The sequence below is a fragment of the Pseudophryne corroboree genome, chromosome 2 (assembly GCF_028390025.1).
Source record: "Pseudophryne corroboree isolate aPseCor3 chromosome 2, aPseCor3.hap2, whole genome shotgun sequence".
NCBI lineage: Eukaryota > Metazoa > Chordata > Amphibia > Anura > Myobatrachidae > Pseudophryne > Pseudophryne corroboree.
The window spans coordinates 427122743-427141066 of NC_086445.1; the positions used below are offsets into that span (position 1 = coordinate 427122743).

Genomic DNA, 18324 nt, shown 5'->3' on the forward strand with positions numbered 1-18324 from the left:
GAGGCAGTTATTCAAACGATGTGCAAGCCCGCAAACCGGCCTCTGACCGGATTTATTACAGGGTTTGGAATTCTTACTTCACCTGGTGTGCTAAGAAGAATTATGATGTCCATAGATCCAGAACTTCTAGAATTCTGTTTTTTCTGCAAAGAGGCCTGGACCTAGGTCTTCGTCTGACCTCCGTCAGGGTTCATAGATCTGCCTTGTCGGTTTGGTTTCAGAGAAAAATTGCCTCTATACCTGATGTTTATACGTTCATTCAGAGCGCTATTCAGATTCAGCCTTCCTATGTCCCTCCTGTGGCTCCATGGGATTTGTCTGTTGTGCTGAATGCCCTGCAAGCGTCTCCATTTGAACCTCTTGAATCGGTGGACCTTAAATGGCTCACAGCCAAGTTCCTATTCTTGCTGGCTATTGCCTCTGCAAATGGGTGTCGGACTTAGGCGCTTTGTCCTGTCGTCCACACTTTCTCATATTCTACCGGGACCGGGCAGTTCTACGAACTCGCCCAGGTTATTTGCCTAAGGTGGTGTCATCTTTTCACCATAATGAAGAGATTGTGGTTCCGGCCTTTGTCTCTTCGGATTTGTCTCCCAAATTACGTTCTTTCTATGTGGTTAGGGCTCCCCGTATCAATGTGGAGAGGACTGCCTCTATCAGGAGGTCAGATGCCCTTTTTGTACTGTTTGGTTTTTAAAAACGTGGCTGGCGTGTGAATAAGCAAACCTTGGCCAGATGGATTAGAATGGTGGTTGCACAAGCCTATTCACAGGCTTGACTCCCAGCTCCTGCTGCACTTAAAGCCCATTCTACTCGGTCTGTTGGACCTTCTTGGGTGGCTCGCCGTGCCGCGTCCCCAGAACAATTGTGCAAGGCAGCTACGTGGTCCTCAGTGAACATGTTCATTAGGTTCTGTGCCTTTGATACTTCCACCTCCCAGGATGCTCCCTTTGGACGCCGGGTTCTCTTACCCGCTAAGGCACGTCCCTTTCCTTGAGGAACTGCTTTAGGACATCCCGATGTTTCCCTGTGGAAACTAATGTACCCTGCTGCAGAAAAGGAGAGTTATGGTAGACTTACCATTGTTAACTCTTTCTGCGAAGTACAATGGGTTTAGTTTCTTTTATCACTTCTTTATGCCTTCTCCAGGCTTAATACATCTGCCTCAGTATTTGCAGGATATCCCTCCATTTTCAATTTCCGAATGAGTGACTATTCATTAAAAAGTACTCCATTCAAAGAATAGACCATATTTTTTAATATTAATCTATTACCACCATCTATGTGCAATGCCATCCCCATACAGTGTATGGGGATGTTCTAATAATTATAATTATTGTAGTAATTTTAATTATTATACAATTTATGAAACACCAAATGGTGAACGACTATGACTTCTTGCAGTCATAGTCGTTCGCTTTTTGGTGTTTCATAAATTCATTGTCAAATGGCAGCAGGCCGCTGAGCCCAGCTACTCCCTATAGAGGGGGGCCCGGATTGCGAAGAGTAGTTCATCTGGATTCAGCCCTTACAGTGCACATTAGGCGACGCATGTACGGTAAGTCGCAAAATCCAGTAGCGTCAGCTTTCGCTACTAGCAGCTACTTATAGGAGCAGCTGTCCCTGAATGAGAGCAATGGTAAATTACTCCAATATGTTGGTCAAATTCGTCACAAATTGTGGAGATTAAAAAAACTGTGCAGCCAAGTCGCGTATTTTTGATAAATTGGCCCCTGGGAGGTATTTTGACCTGTTTCTCTACACATACATCACAGACAGTCATGAGTTCAGAAGATATAAAGCCCAAAAGTGAGAGCTAGATAAGCATTTATATGGCCTTTCCAACTCATAATAGTGCAAACTATATTCTGTACCAGTCATCGGTATAAAAGAAACCTATAAGAACAAATTACACTATCAGCGGAAAGTGTAAGCAAGGGATAAGGGTCTCTGCTGATCTATAGCCAAAAGCCTTTCCCTGTTGTGGCAAGCACCGACCCATACATCAGGTATAGACAGATGTATTACACAGGGACCTATACTAATTTGTCATCGGTTTCTTTTTACAATAAAAATTTTTGATGCAGAAAGAAAAACCCGTTTAACATGGCCATAGAGTCGCCGTGTTTCATGATGTTGTGAAAGACTTTCTAGACTGCACTGCTGCGCCTCTATGGTCATACGCCGACGGGGAGGAGCGGCTTCTGGAAGCAGTGACGTCATGGGTGTTTAGCTAGCATCGCTGGGAAAGATGGCGGACAACAAGGAGCGACAAGGAGGTGACATGGAAAGTGTGTGATTACAGTATATGGCTAGAGATGTTAGCGGTGCTGGTACTACAGCATCAGCCTGTGTGTGTGTTACTGTCTCAGTGAATAACCCGGGCAGAGCTGGGTATCACCGTATACCCAGTACCCCATGGTGTGTACTGTATGCCCATCATATGCTCACTGCTATATCTTTTGTCATATTATTTAATACGTATGTAGGATTAATATGTAAGTGTATGTTACTGTGTAGTTATATTGGTGTGGGTGTTTTGCCTACACTGTTACTAAGGCGCATTTTGGTATTTTTTGTGGTTGCTGTTCCCATCATTCAGCTCAGTAACAAAATGCTCATCTTGGTAAGTTGTTTCAACTTCACCAGGACCAGAAGAAGAGGCAGAAAATACAGTGAACACTAAGACTGTTTCTTCCAGCAATGGAGGGGAAAGCTCAAGCCGAAGTGCTGAGAAAAGATCAGCAGATACAACGTCTGAGGAAGACTACCAAGGTCCCACCAAGGTATCCAAGATTGGCTTCGCGATAGGCGGTCAGACTGGGAAGAAACAACCCTCCATATCCATCAAGCTTGGTGCCACTGTACGTAAGGCATGAAATCCACCAAAGTGTAATACTTGTATGACATAATACTATCTTCTTGTTGGGTTTCCTGTAAAATAGAAACCGCTATACACACTCACACTACCTGTCAGAAGGTTTAGAATGCCTCCATTTTTCCAGTATTTTTTTAATTTGTGCAATTTAACATCTCAATGTAGACTGAAATTACAGCATAGAACAAGTAAACATAGCCTGACACACACGCTGCACTAAAACACAGTAATACCCCCCTCATGAAACTGTGCTTACAAGCAAAGCACTACAGTACATAGGGGGTCATTCCAACCCGATCGCTTGCTGCAGTTTGTCGCAGCGCAGCAATAGGGTTGGAACTGCGTATGCGCCGGTGCATGGCAGTCGTTGCTGCCTAGCGATCGCCTCTGAGACAAAAACATCGCTTGGCGGGAGGGGGCTGAACGGCGGCGTTAAGCCGCCGTTTAGTAGGTGCGGTCCAGCCAACGCAGGCATGGCCGGACCATTGGAGGGGCGCGCCGTGGCGGCTGCGTGACGTCTCACGCAGCCGCTGCGGGCAGCGACACACAACTCCCGGCCAGCCGCAGAAGCTGCGCTGGCCGGGAGTTACTCCACAAATACGAGCGCGTTTGTATTTGTGCTGGGGGAGGGGGGGGGCACTGACATGCGGGGCGGACTCTGACATGCGGGGCGGACTAGCCCTGTGCTGGGCGTGCCCCCGCATGTCTAAGTTCATGATCGTAGCTGTGCTAAATTTAGCACAGCTACGATCAACTCGAATGACCCCTATAGTAATCACACCCACTCGTACAGTGCTTCTGGAAAAGCACTGAAGCATGTATAGTAATAATCCCCGTCCTATGGAACAGCACTTACAGTACAGTTAAAGCACACACTGGTCTATGTACTAAGCCTTTGTAGAGAGAGAAAGTGGACGGAGGTTAAGGGGGACATGTACTAAGTAGTGATAAAAGTGGGCAATTCTCCACTGGCTCACTTCTTCAATTTTATCACTGCTTAGTACATGTCCCCCTAAATACCAGACAATTAGCTCCTAACTGCCATGTTACAAGCTGGGTTTGAAAAATGACAGTTAGGAGCTGGTTGATTGGTACTTTATCTCTGTCCACTTTATCTCTCTACAAGGCCTAGTACTTAAGCTGGGTGAACACTAGAGTGATATTGGCTCGATATGTTGTTTCCAGTTGAATCAAAACAACATATCTGCTGGATTGTTCAGTGTGTGTGGCCAATCTGTGCGCTCTCGCGGTGGTTAGCGACATCTTTCCGTTGGCCGTCTCGCATGGCCTATTAGCCAGTAACACATGCGGCGCTGTGCAGTGCTATGAAGGATGGAATGAGGGGTCGTTTTGTCCTTATCACACATTGTACTGATGTGTGCCGCGGGTACAATATATCGGCCATCGTATTGTCCTAATGATTAGTGGACCATAGACCCCAGAGTGCCCTAATACACCCCCCCCCCCCCCCCCCCCCATAGAACAGTGTGTGCCAGAACTAGAGCACGTAGTAATAAATTAAACTTTACCTTCCCAGGAAGACTGGGGGAGATGCACTATAGCGGAAAACTCTACCCCCCCCCCCCCCCCCCCTTCCAGCAATCCCCACTAGAGAGCACAGCACTGAGCTGATGCGCTCTGTCTCTCCTCCAGCCAGCTCCAGGGCGCATACGCGAGGTCTCACATGTAGCCTGTAAATTACTTACAGTACATTAACAGTTTCACACAATGCTCTCAATTTTACTGACTTTGAAATTAATAATCCAATAATAATTTCCAATTTTTTTACTTTTGCTAAACATGTGAAGTGTATTAGTAGTAGATACATAGTCAGAAATGTTTAATCATTATTTGTTATTTTTTTTAAGAAACCCAAGGATATCCCTCCTGCCGTTGCTCCAAAAAAGAGCTCCATTGCAGCAGTATTTAATGATTCGGATGATGTAAGTAACCAAAAATAACAATCGCCATCCACTTTTAAACCTTCTACTTGTCGCATGAACTGTAATTTGCATACTGTTCAAGGAAAATTGACATATACTAATTAAATAGTAATAAACAAAATGTGTATTTATATAAAATATTTATTCCATCTTTAAACTGTACCAAATGAATATTTTTATATACGTAGACCTTAAACTGTACAGAAGGAAACTTTGAATTGATTTAGATGTCTTCTAATCCAGTGACTAAAATAACAGCAATCGTAGGGCATGAGTAAAAGGCTAGATACAATACACACACACACACACACCTCTGTTGTTGTGGTTTGCTGTGATACTAATCTCATGATCAGTGTTCTGAAAAGATGGCAGTTTGTTGTGACAGATTATAAGGAGCGCATGGGACATGCGTTTGCCAGTATATAGGCTGGTCAGTCTCTTATAAATGTTTATACATATTTTTAGCTGCACAAAAGATGCCTTGCTTCTGACAAACAAGAACTGCTTTAACACACCGGAAAATACAGCATATGTTAAGTTACGTGCTCCATGTTGAGATATGTAACCTTTGTATATGGGAAATAACCCTATTGGTTCCTGTAACTGACCATTCTCCATGCAGATTGGCCTGAAATAATTTCAAAAACAAACTACTCTATTCCAATCAGCTTGTCTGAATAAAAAGCACTAGCTGTATTACAGCTCTCTCCAGACGGTCATATCTAGTTCTCCTGCCCTGGCAGCAAAGTATTACAGTACAATATTTGCAACATTCCTGAAACTTTGTCTCAACTTTTACTGCACCAAGAATAGCAATGTACAAATTACATTGGAACTTTATTTACATAGAGCCAGTATATACCGGTGCGATTTTATAATTAAATTATGTGAGTTTGACTTATTGAGTTTGTATATTCCCCCTTCTACAACTTTGACTAAAAGCTGTGTTTCATTTTCATTGTTCTAGCTGTTGTTTAGCCTTTTGCTGATATCAAAGGAGTTTATTTTTTGCCGCCCATCATATTAGTACGACTATGACCTGCAGAAAAAAGTAGAAAGACAAACTATTTAGCAAAAGTTGCAGGAGGGCATGTACATAACAAAAATTAAAGTAATCTGAAGGTGTTAAGTCGCCACTCATTGGGCCTGATTCTCAGATGGGTGTAAAGCAAGAAGGAGCAAGTAACTTTGCCCTTTAATAAAACCATGTGTACATTATGTACAGAGAGATTTAGATGTGAAAGGCGTGTGTCAAATCTAAATTGCAGTGTAAAAATAAAGCTGTCCAGCATTTGTGGGCTACATGCAAAAGTAGCCAGTATTTACCCTGCATGCAAAAAAATAAATGTTTTTGCACCTCTTGCATTGCAACATGGTATGTCCAGGTGCACATTTACTTTCACTTTTGCTTTATTCCTAACTCAGGGGTATATTACTAAAGTGCGTATTTGTAGTAGTGGAGATGTTGCCGATAGCAACCAATCAGATTTTAGCTATTATTTTCTCCATTCCCAAAAACCTGCACTTTATTAAATATACCCCTCAGAAAACATAAGCCCATTATGTGTTAGTGGCCTGAAGAAGACAACTGGAGATGTGGATATTTTAGGACTTTATTATTACTGATACGTATATGTAAAACTTGGTTAATGGTTATGGCTTTTGTCATGTGCAGAGTGAGCCTGAGGAAATGCCACCAGAGGCAAAGATGCGGATGAAGAATATTGGGAGGTAGTGTATTTGTTTCTGGTATATTACATGCCTTGTCTTTCAGACAATGTGTGACCTAATGATTGGTCATTGTACAATACTGCAGAAGTCTTTTCTAGCATGTGTATATGTAGATATATATTCTGATCAGGAATATTTGATCTTCTTTCTAAATACAAGGGTTATTCTATTACAAGCTATATACAAGGGGGTACCTAAAAGAAACAGGAATCGTGTTCTAGAGGGCGGGGTGCTTGTACTACGGGCTTCTGCTACTAGGTGAATGTTTGCGGAATCCTTCTGAGCTAGTATCTCCACAGACGTTGTGTGGGAAGGTAGCGTTTGACTGCAATGATTTTTTTTTTTTTCCCCAACAAGTTATTCACACTCTTTTGCCTATTTTTGTGATGGCTGATGCACATGAACAACGTGCTGCTATAAAGTTTTGTTTCCTTTTGGGAAAATATGCCAACCAAAGTTTTTATTTGGAAGTTTTGAAAAGGTTGCCTCACGATTTGAGGGAGAAATGTCACGATTTGTGGCGAACGTGACAGATTTCTTCCATTATGACAACGCACATGCCCACACAGCGCTGAGTGTTAAGCAATGTTTAACCAAAAACTACATGACACCTTTGTCTTACCCACTATATTCACCTGATCTCGCCCCATGCAACTTTTCTTTATTTCCTCGGATGAAAAGAGACCTTAAAGGAAAACATTTTGCTGATATTATATAAGGCGAAACGAAAAAAGGCAAAAGTACTAAAAGGCATCAATGAAGATGAGATAAAAAAATGTTTTGAGCAATGGACAAAAACGTTTGGACACATATATTGATTCAAGTGGAGAGTACTCCGAGAGTGACTGAAGTAGTTTCAAAATGTACAAATATATATCTATATATATATCTATATATATATATCTATATATATATATATATATATATATATATATATATATACAAAAGCACCCACTCACTGACTGACTGACTTATCACTAATTCTCTTACTTCCTGATATGTTAGGAAGATGAAATGTAACATAGGTATACTGCAGGTGGGAAATAGGAAAATTACGTAATTAGAATTTTAATAAACCTCCCCTAAGGGGATGAAAAGGGCGTTGACATAATGATGTCATTACCGATACATGGCTTGCGTTGCGTGAACGATAACGCCCAAATGACAGTCAGATTAAAATTTGCATTGCACCTCCACTGTGTAGAATTTAATAAACTACAAAAATGATCCTGTCACTTTTTACTGTATCTGCTCCTCGGGTAACTCCAAGAACCATGGATTAATATTTACTGACATTAAGACGTCTCAAATTTACATCTCTATAGATTTACCAAATTATTAACACTCGTGTATGTACAACCGTGAAAATCAGAAACTCCCGTGCCAAGAATGGGTAGAACAGCTAGTAATTAATAAATCATTAATTCCTGTTTCTTTTGGGTACCCCCTCGTAATAGCATGTATTAATATTTGTTGTATTTTTTTCTTTTATAAACTACAGTGTGATATGGTTGCCATAGTTAAGAGGAAATATTATACTGTGCACACTTTATATAGTTCCTAGTACCTTTTATCCCATTAATGTTTGCTAATTTGATGGACTCTCTAGAGATACTCCGACATCTGCAGGACCAAATTCATTCAACAAAGGCAAGCATGGATTTTCAGACAGCCAGAAACTGTGGGAGCGGAATATTAAAACTCAACTAGAACGTGTTCCAGATGACTGAAATATTTATTTAAAGAGCATATGGGATGATTTGACTTTTTTTGTTTGTTTTTTCTTTTCTATGAATGGAATTCTTTGCATTTGGAACAAATTATGGTGTAATTTTTTTTGTTTGTTTTTTTAAGGAACTTCTATGGCACAGAAATAAATTTGACACAAAATCTTTTGTTTTCAGATTTCAGGTCTTATGCTGTTTTATCTGTAGTTTCCATTTATGGTCAGTAGTAATAAACACAGTTGTTTTGTCCATGGAGGTGTGTCCATTATTTATTTTATTTTATTTTTTGGGGGCAAAACTTTTCATGCTTTCATTGTTTTATGGGATTATTTTTTTTTTAATCAAATTATTATTATTATTATTATTATTATTATTATTATTGAGAAAGTTTCACAATTCTGTATTGTAGCTTCTCTGTCTCTCGGTGACATGCCCATCTGCTTCACTGTCATTAAAGGCACAGGATAGAACAAATTACAGCCAATCAGATCATCGGAATAGTCACAGCCGCTGGAGATTTTGCAGCGGGCATTGAGCTATCCACTAGTATGTTACTGAGGTCACGGCTGAATATGATATAATGTCATAATGTAAGGTGGCAAACAGGAAGACAAAGCAAACTGAGGGGAGAAGGTCCACAATAGCACAAACATTTGTAAGATAGTGATGTCAAATACCTCTAAAAAAAAAAAAAATAGTTGACTGAGGTGGTAGCCATATTTCTGCTTCCTCTGACCTCTTTTAAATCTGACTTCCCCTTCGTTGCGCTCGCCCCCCTGCTGGCATTTTCGGCCAGGATCCCGGCATCAGCATGCCGACTACCGGGATCCCGACTGCCAGTCACCCGACCCCAACTCTTCCTCATAATGACAGATAAATAGTTATAAATTGTTTGAGGGCTGATAAAGCCATGCTATATGATACACATGTGTACCTGTCCATTGCTCCGGGTACTGAAAACCCAATATCACCTAAATGGCTGTCTAGCTGATCTCCAGGAGTGGATGAGTGCCAGTTGGTTGCGACTGAATCCTTTAAAAGCAGATGTCCTTATGATAGGAGCTTACCATCAAAGAATAAGACTGTAGATAAGACTGTAGCTTGGCCCACTAACTGGACTTATGCTTGGGGGTTAAGAATTGCAAAAAACTGAACTTGTGTGGTATCTTGGTGTTGTCCTAGATGTGGCTTAACACTTTAATATCCGGTATTAGCCACATGCATTTGTATCATCACGCCTAGACTACGGCAATACCCTTTCCCTGGGTCTCCCAGCAAAAGAATTGCATGGCTTGCAGCTCATGTACTGTAGAAGGCAGCTGCCAGGCTGTTATCTAGACCGCCCCATTCCTGCCACATAACACCCATTCTTTACTCCTACTGGCTGCCGCTTACTGACTTTCAAAGCCCTATATAACCAAGGTCCAAGATACCTGAAGCAGCTTTTAATCCCTTACACCCCTCCTCTTGGTGTGATCTGTAGATGAAGGACTATTAGCAGTACCTAGAATCTCTCTTAATTAATTTGGAGTTCGTACCTTTAGCTTTGCTTCTCTGACTCTATAGAACTCGCCTCCCCGCACAGCTCGAGAGGTCTCCACTCTAGAATCCTTCAAACACAGAATCAAATCTTTCATGTTTACTCAAACATTTCACTAATGTCACTTTAGTTCCTAAAATAAATACAACCCAAAATGCTGTTAAGAGCGTTTAGATGCAAATGTAAAGCAATTTCAGTCCTTTTGAGTAAAAAGTGATAAATATTATTAGTATTATATTATAGTCCTACATCTGTCCCTACTGATTTTAAATTGCCCTGACAACTTGTAGAATTTTACTGGTATTAGGTAGGTGTTTCTCTTTTTAACCCCTCTGCTGCTGATGCTTTTTCCACCCCCGTGATAAGTGTGTATTGTCAGGTTTTTTTAACTGGTCGCATTCCCATATCAATATCAGTTTATTTCTACAGTGCTCACACAAATGATAACTAGTTTTTTCATAATATTTATTTAGAAGACAGTAAAAAAAAAAATACACCAAATGGACAAAAAAGTGTGTGTGTGTTTTTTTTTTTAAATTTAGATTGCAGGTAATGTGTGCACCTAATCACCACCAAGAAGTACTTTGCGGTTCTTGCTTCAGCATTAATCCACCTTTCCACAACAGCAAAAATCAGGTTCCTACACGATTTCATTATTAAATCTTCATTTATTTTTTCCCCCCTACATATAAACATGTAAAAGGTGTAGGAAAAATATGGCATAATAACAAGGCAAAACATTTTGAAAAGTAGATCACCAGCTGCATCATATGAGGGCAGGGGATGGTATAAGGTGTTATACTCTGGTGATTGTTGAAAAGAACAGAGAGAAAACATCTGCACACTAGAAAATTATATGTCAATTTAATAGATAGACTAGCCTATAGGAACCCCAATATTCGTGTGTCTTGAATAGACTTTATGCCTCCCCTGGGGTGTGACCCTGATGCAACCAAATATACGGCAGAAAATAGAGAACTGAAGAAGCGGTTGATAAATCGGGTGCACAAGTCAAATTTGTTTGATTATTATAATAAAATGTAGTTTTTATTGCTTTATATTAATATTAACACAGTCACTATTATAGGACACATACAGCAAAATATAGAGGGTAAAAAATGACACATGCAAACATATAAGTGATACAGGGTAAGAAAATGGTATACTAAGTTAATTAAAAGGTGGGCTCACCACAATAACTCCTGCAACTATATGTTTATATGTGTCGTTTGAGCCATAAAGGACATTTTAATCCATTAATGTTTCGTACTACGGCACATTTTTAGAGATCTTATTCCTTCATATCATGGTACAGTTATACAGGTATGATAATATGTAATATAATCTCAATTGAGCTAGTGTAATACTGGATCTATGCCCTGATACTGCACTTTATTGTAGAAGATTATATAGATATAGCACTCTTGTGAGTGTATCGTGATCCACACTATCCTTGACCCATGACCAGAGTAAATCCAATGCTATACTCGGGTAAGTCCTGATCCACACAGGGACATCGGGATATGCAGTCAGATATATGAAAATAACACAGTCTGTGCTATATTGAAATTGTGAAAAATATGTACCACCTTATGGAAGAATTGGTGGATCGTACATTCAGCTCCTGTAATTGATCTAAGTCACTCCGGTCAATTTGAGGGAGTGTGAGCATATAGTACTAACAACGGTACATAGAGTTGCTTTGACTACAAATAGTGATGGTAGGAGAAAATGTGCCGGTTTATTAGTGTATTTTCAGATATTGTGCATCATTACCATGTGTGACCTACATAGATTGGAGCTATACCGCATGCGTTCTGGGTATTGGGATGGTGTTCAATCAGCTGTAACTGCTCAGTCTATGAATAATGATACGTAGGTATTACTACTAATTCTTGTGATACAGTGTGTACGGAGCAACTGTTGTTACAGTGTGGGCTCATGGGTTAGAATACACCGTTTCTACTGCGGCGGTTTTGAAAAGATATGTCTCGTGTGGGTATCTCTATTGTGTGATTAACCCTATGCTGTGTTAGTATACAGACATGAGGAGATGGTTATTTATATTCCACATGAGATGTACTGGGATCCCAGACTAGGAGGGTCTAACTAAGATCAACTTTAAATTAAGGGTTAATTATGCTGCAGGTGAGTGGTATCTTACTGGTGGGGTGACCTATTCCCCATGCAGCTAATTGACCTCTACTGGTTCCCTCTATTCTTATGGATGCTCCGCCACTGTCACTGAGCTTATGTAGCTTTAATAAATGTAACGCTAGTACTGTCAGAAAGATAATTGATACACTTGTAGTTATTTAAGGGCAACAATTGTTGCAATGTAGTTTCCTGAATAAAGATACTTTCTCTCTACTGTAGTGGTTTATGCAAAATGTATCTCATGCATATTTCTCTATTTCTGATTAGCTCTATGCTGTATGGGTATACAAAATAAAGGAATGGTTGTTTTATTCAACGTAAGCTGTACTGCAGTCCCAGACTTGAAAGGGTTTAGTTAGTAACAGCGTTCAGAATAATGGTAAATCCTGCTGCAGGTAATTGCTCATTGGTGGGGTAACTATTTCCCCAAGAAGTTTATTTCAGTAACCCCTGCTGGTTCCATAGTTTATTGTAAGTGCTCCGCTATTGTCACAGATTCCTAGCTAGTATGGCTTACAGTATTGATGCTGATGCTGGCAAACAAACGACTAATATAGTAATCACAACATAGTAATGCATTAATAAATAGGAGTGTGGTAAGCCCGCCGAAACTCCGACGTGCACGTTTCGCTGTACGGGCAGCTCAGCCTCGTTAAAGCTGCCTGTACAGCGAAACGTGCACGTCGGCAAGTCTTCCATAAGGTGGTACATATTTTTCACAATTTCAAGATAGCACAGACTGTGTTATTTTCATACATCTGACCGCATATCCCGATGTCCCTGTGTGGATCAGGACTTACCTGAGTATAGCATTGGATTTACTCTGGTCATAGGTCAAGGATAGTGTGGATCACGATACACGCACAAGAGTGCTATATCTATATAATCTTCTACAATAAAGTGCAGTATCAGGGCATAGATCCAGTATTACACTAGCTCAATTGAGATTATATTACATATTATTGATAAAGATGGAAGCCATATTTGTTCATAAGACTCCATTTTATTTGACATCTGACAAGCTGTTTCAAATTGTTTTCAGCTTAGAGCTGACACAGGAAAAAGTACAGGCACTGTACTTTGTTTGAACCCATATTGTGAAGTTATGACCTTTATCTAAGATATACTTTCCTTGCAGAAATATATTGTCATCAGCTAAATGTGAAGGCTTCAAAAGGTATCTGTCAGTTTGCGGTATAGCAGGTGTGAAAACAGAACCAGACATATGTAGGTTAGGAGCTTAGCAAAAGTCCCCCGTTGCCCCACATAAAACCGCAAATAGGAATTATAGCCTTTACTAAGAAGATAGGAGTTTATTAACCAATAGGATAAGAAAAGCATGTTAACCAATAGAATTAAAGAGATCATTAACCAATAGGATTATGCTTTGTGTAAGGAAACTACGCCACTGTATGCAAATATGTATCTCTTTATAATGTAATGTTTTCAGGAAATAAAGCAGCTCCACTCTATTATTCCTCACTGAACTCACGTGGCTAGTTATTACAAATGTTAATTTGTTGACTGGTCACTGGCTGCAGTCGTGTATGAACCTGATGCTGACTGACTGAATGAATGCGTGCTTGAACTTGGTTAAGCAAGGGGTGCCCTTTCCTGGGGTTACCTTTATCATTATCATACCTGTATAACTGTACCATGATATGAAGGAATAAGAGCTCTAAAAATGTGCCGTAGTAAGAAACAACATTAATGGATTCAAATGTCCTTTATGGCTCAAACAACACATATTATAAACATATAGTTGCAGGAGTTATTGTGGTGAGCCCACCTTTTAATTAACTTAGTATACCATTTTCTCTAACGTCCTAGTGGATGCTGGGGACTCCGTCAGGACCATGGGGAATAGCGGCTCCGCAGGAGACAGGGCACAAAAAGCAAGCTTTTAGGATCACATGGTGTGTACTGGCTCCTCCCCCTATGACCCTCCTCCAAGCCTCAGTTAGGTTTTTGTGCCCGTCCGAGCAGGGTGCAATCTAGGTGGCTCTCTTAAAGAGTTGCTTAGAAAAAGTTTTTAGGTTCTTTATTTTCAGTGAGTCCTGCTGGCAACAGGCTCACTGCATCGAGGGACTTAGGGGAGAGAAGTGAACTCACCTGCGTGCAGGATGGATTGGCTTCTTAGGCTACTGGACACCATTAGCTCCAGAGGGAGTCGGAACACAGGTCTCGCCCTGGGGTTCGTCCCGGAGCCGCGCCGCCGACCCCCCTTGCAGATGCTGAAGATTGAAGAGGTCCGGAACCAGGCGGCAGAAGACTTTCAGTCTTCATCAGGTAGCGCACAGCACTGCAGCTGTGCGCCATTGTTGTCAGCACACTTCACACAGCGGTCACGGAGGGTGCAGGGCGCGGGGGGGGGGGGGGGCGCCCTGGGCAGCAATGTATAATACCTGTATGGCGAAAAATACATCACATATAGCCCTTGAGGCTATATGGATGTATTTAACCCCTGCCAGATATCACAGACTCCGGAGAAGAAGCCCGCCGAAAAGGGGGCGGGGCCTATTCTCCTCAGCACACAGCGCCATTTTCCCTCACAGAAATGCTGGTGGGAAGGCTCCCATGCTCTCCCCTGCACTGCACTACAGAAACAGGGTTAAAACAGAGAGGGGGGGCACTGATTTGGCGATATGAATATATATTAAAATGCTATAAGGGAGGAACACTTATATAAAGGTTGTCCCTGTATAATTATAGCGTTTTGGTGTGTGCTGGCAAACTCTCCCTCTGTCTCCCCAAAGGGCTAGTGGGTCCTGTCCTCTATCAGAGCATTCCCTATGTGTGTGCTGTATGTCGGTACGTGTGTGTCGACATGTATGAGGAAAATGTTGGTGAGGAGGCGGAGCAAATTGCCTGTAATGGTGATGTCACTCTCTAGGGAGTCGACACCGGAATGGATGGCTTAATTATGGAATTACGTGATAATGTCAACACGCTGCAAGCCGGTTGACGACATGAGACGGCCGGCGAACAAATTAGTACCTGTCCAGGCGTCTCAAACACCGTCAGGGGCTGTAAAACGCCCATTTACCTCAGTCGGTCGACACAGACCCAGACACGGACACTGATTTCAGTGTCGACGGTGAAGAAACAAACGTATTTTCCTTTAGGGCCACACGTTAAGGGCAATGAAGGAGGTGTTACATATTTCTGATACTACAAGTACCACAAAAAAGGGTATTATGTGGGATGTGAAAAAACTACCTGTAGTTTTTCCTGAATCAGATAAATTAAATGAAGTGTGTGAGATGCGTGGGTTTCCCCCGATAGAAAATTATTGGCGGTATACCCTTTCCCGCCAGAAGTTAGGGCGCGTTGGGAAACACCCCTTAGGGTGGATAAGGCGCTCACATGCTTATCAGAACAAGTGGCGGTACCATCTACAGATAGGGCCGTACTTAAGGAGCCAGCTGATAGGAGGCTGGAAAATATCCTAAAAAGTATACACACACATGCTGGTGTTATACTGCGACCAGCGATCGCCTCAGCCTGGATGTGCAGAGCTGAGGTGGCTTGGTCGGATTCCCTGACTAAAAATATTGATACCCTTGACAGGGACAGTATTTTATTGACTATAAGAGCATTTAAAGGATGCATTTCTATATATGCGAGATGCGCAGAGGGATATTTGCACTCTGGCATCAAGAGTAAATGCGATGTCCATATCTGCAAGAAGATGTTTATGGACACGACAGTGGTCAGGTGATGCAGATTCCAAACGGCACAAAGATGTATTGCCGTATAAAGGGGAGGAATTATTTGGGGTCGGTCCATGGGACCTGGTGGCCACGGCAACTGCTGGAAAATCCACCGTTTTTTACCCTAAGTCACATCTCTGCAGAAAAAGACACCGTCTTTTCAGCCTCAGTCCTTTCGTCCCTATAAGAGTCATATCTGCCCAGGGATAGAGGAAAGGGAAGAAGACTGCAGCAGGCAGCCCATTCCCAGGAACAGAAGCCCTCCACCGCTTCTACCAAGTTCTCAGCATGACGCTGGGACCGTACAGGACCCCTGGATCCTACAAGTAGTATCCAAGGGGTACAGATTGGAATGTCGAGACGTTTCCCCCTCGCAGGTTCCTGTAGTCTGCTGTACCAATGTCTCCCTCCGACAGGGAGGCAGTATTGAAAACAATTCACAAGCTGTATTCCCAGCAGGTGATAATAAAATTACCCCTCCTACAACAAGGAAAGGGGTATTATTCCACACTATATGGTGGTACTGAAGCCAGAAGGCTAGGTGAGACCTATTCTAAATCTGAAATATTTGAACACTTACAAAGGTTCAAATCCAGATGCAGTCACTCAGAGCAGTGATAGCGAACCGGGAAGAAGGGGACTATATGGTGTCCCGGGACATCAGGGATGCTTACCTCCATGTCCCAAAATTTGCCTTTCTCACCAAGGGTACCTCAGGTTCGTGGTACAGAACTGTCACTATCAGTTTCAGACGATGCTGTTGGATTGTCCAAGGCACCCCGGGTCCTTACCAAGGTAATGACCGAAATGAGGATTCGTCTTCAAAGAAAATGGACGACCTCCTGATAAGAACAAGGTCCAGAGAACAGTTGGAGGTCGGAGTAGCACTATCTCAAGTAGTTCTACGACAGCACGGGTGGATTCTAAATATTCCAAAACCGCAGTTGTTCCGACGACACGTCTGCTGGTCCTAGGGATGATTCTGGACACAGTCCAGAAAAAGGTGTTTCTCCCAGAGGAGAAAGCCAGGGAGTTATCCGAGCTAATCGGGATCCTCCTAAAACCAGGAAAAGTGTCAGTGCATCATTGCACAAGAGTCCTGGTAAAAATGGTGGCTTATTACGAAGCGATTCCATTCGGCAGATTTCACGCAAGAACTCTTCAGTGGGATCTGCTGGACAAATGGTCCGGATCGCATCTTCAGATGCATCAGCGGATAACCCTATATCCAAGGACAAGGGTGTCTCTCCTGTGGTGATTACAGAGTGCTCATCTTCTAGAGGGCCGCAGATTCGGCATTCAGGATTGGATGCTGGTGACCACGGAGGCCAGCCTGAGAGGCTGGGGAGCAGTCGCACAGGGAAAAAATTTCCAGGGAGTGTGATCAAGTCTGGAGAATTCTCTCCACATAAATATACTGGAGCTAAGAGCAAATTTATAATGCTCTAAGCTTAGCAAGACCTCTGCTTCAAGGTCAGCCGGTATTGATCCAGTGGGATAACATCACGGCAGTCGCCCACGTAAACAGAAAGGGCGGCACAAGAAGCAGGAGGGCAGTGGCAAAACTGCAAGGATTTTTCGCTAGGCGGAAAATCATGTGATAGCACTGTCAGCAGTGTTCATTCCGGGAGTGGACGACTGGGAAGCAGACTTCCTCAGCAGGCACGACCTCCACCCGGGAGAGTGGGAACTTCATCGGGAAGTTTTCCGCATGATTGTGAACCGTTGGGAAAGACCAAAGGTGGACATGATGGCGTCCCGCCCGAACAAAAAACGGGACAGGTATTGCGCCAGGTCACGAGACCTTCAGGCGATAGCTGTGGACGTCCTGGTAACACCGTGGGTGTAACAGTCGGTGTATGTGTTCCCTCCTCTGCTTCTCATAACCAAGGTATTGAGAATTATAAGACGTAGAGGAGTAAGAAATATACTCGTGGCTCCGGATTGGCCAAGAGGGACTTGGTACCCGGAACTTCAAGAGATGCTCACAGAGGACTAATGGCCTCGGGAGCTAAGAAGGGACTTGCTTCAGCAAGTACCATGTCTGTTCCAAGACTTACCGCAGCTGCGTTTGACGGCATGGCGGTTGAACGCCGGATCCTAAGGGAAAAGGCATTTCGGAAGAGGTCATACCTACCCTGGTCAAAGCCAGGAAGGAGGTGACCGCACAACGTTATCACCACATGTGGTGAAAATATGTTGCGTGGGTGAGGCCAGGAAGGCCCCACGAAGAAATTTCAACTAGGTCGATTTCTGCACTTCCTGCAAACAGGAGTGTCTATGAGCCTCAAATTGGGGTCCATTAAGGTTCAAGTTTCGGCCCTGTAGATTTTCTTCCAGAAAGAATTGGCTTCGGTTCCTGAAGTCCAGAAGTTTGTCAAGGGAGTATTGCATATACAGCCCCTTTTGTGCCTCCAGTGGCACCGTGGGATCTCAACGTAGTGTTGGGATTCCTCAAATCATATTGGTTTGAACCGCTCAAATCTGTGGATTTGAAATATCTCACATGGAAAGTGACCATGCTGTTGGCCCTGGCCTCGGCCAGGCGATTGTCAGAATTGGCGGCTTTGTCTTACAAAAGCCCATATTTAATTTTCCATTCGGACAGCGCAGAACTGCGGACTTGTCCCCAGTT

General features: G+C 42.5%; 1 protein-coding gene across 4 annotated transcripts; it reads left to right on the top strand.

Moving 5' to 3' along the window:
* Positions 1-2175: 2175 nt before the first annotated feature.
* On the top strand, positions 2176-8528 carry PCNP (PEST proteolytic signal containing nuclear protein). 4 transcript variants are annotated; one of them, XM_063953591.1, is made up of 5 exons: positions 2176-2279; positions 2650-2864; positions 4747-4821; positions 6497-6552; positions 8162-8528. In XM_063953591.1, exons 1-5 carry the CDS (start codon positions 2252-2254, stop codon positions 8280-8282), a joined length of 495 nt encoding a protein of 164 aa, XP_063809661.1. In that variant the 5' UTR covers positions 2176-2251; the 3' UTR covers positions 8283-8528. The 4 variants fall into 4 exon arrangements, with proteins under 4 accessions (XP_063809661.1, XP_063809660.1, XP_063809658.1 ...); XM_063953590.1 differs by having other exon boundaries at positions 2184-2291; XM_063953588.1 differs by having other exon boundaries at positions 2192-2291; positions 2632-2864.
* Positions 8529-18324: the final 9796 nt, after the last annotated feature.

Bases quoted from the DNA above. Each gene is read 5' to 3' on its own strand.
- PCNP (XM_063953588.1), top strand. From the start codon at position 2,252: ATGGCGGACAACAAGGAGCGACAAGGAGGTGACATGGAAA. The intron at 2,865-4,746 runs GTACGTAAGGCA...ATTTTTTTTAAG, and splicing joins CCATCAAGCTTGGTGCCACT to AAACCCAAGGATATCCCTCC. The intron at 4,822-6,496 runs GTAAGTAACCAA...TGTCATGTGCAG, and splicing joins TATTTAATGATTCGGATGAT to AGTGAGCCTGAGGAAATGCC.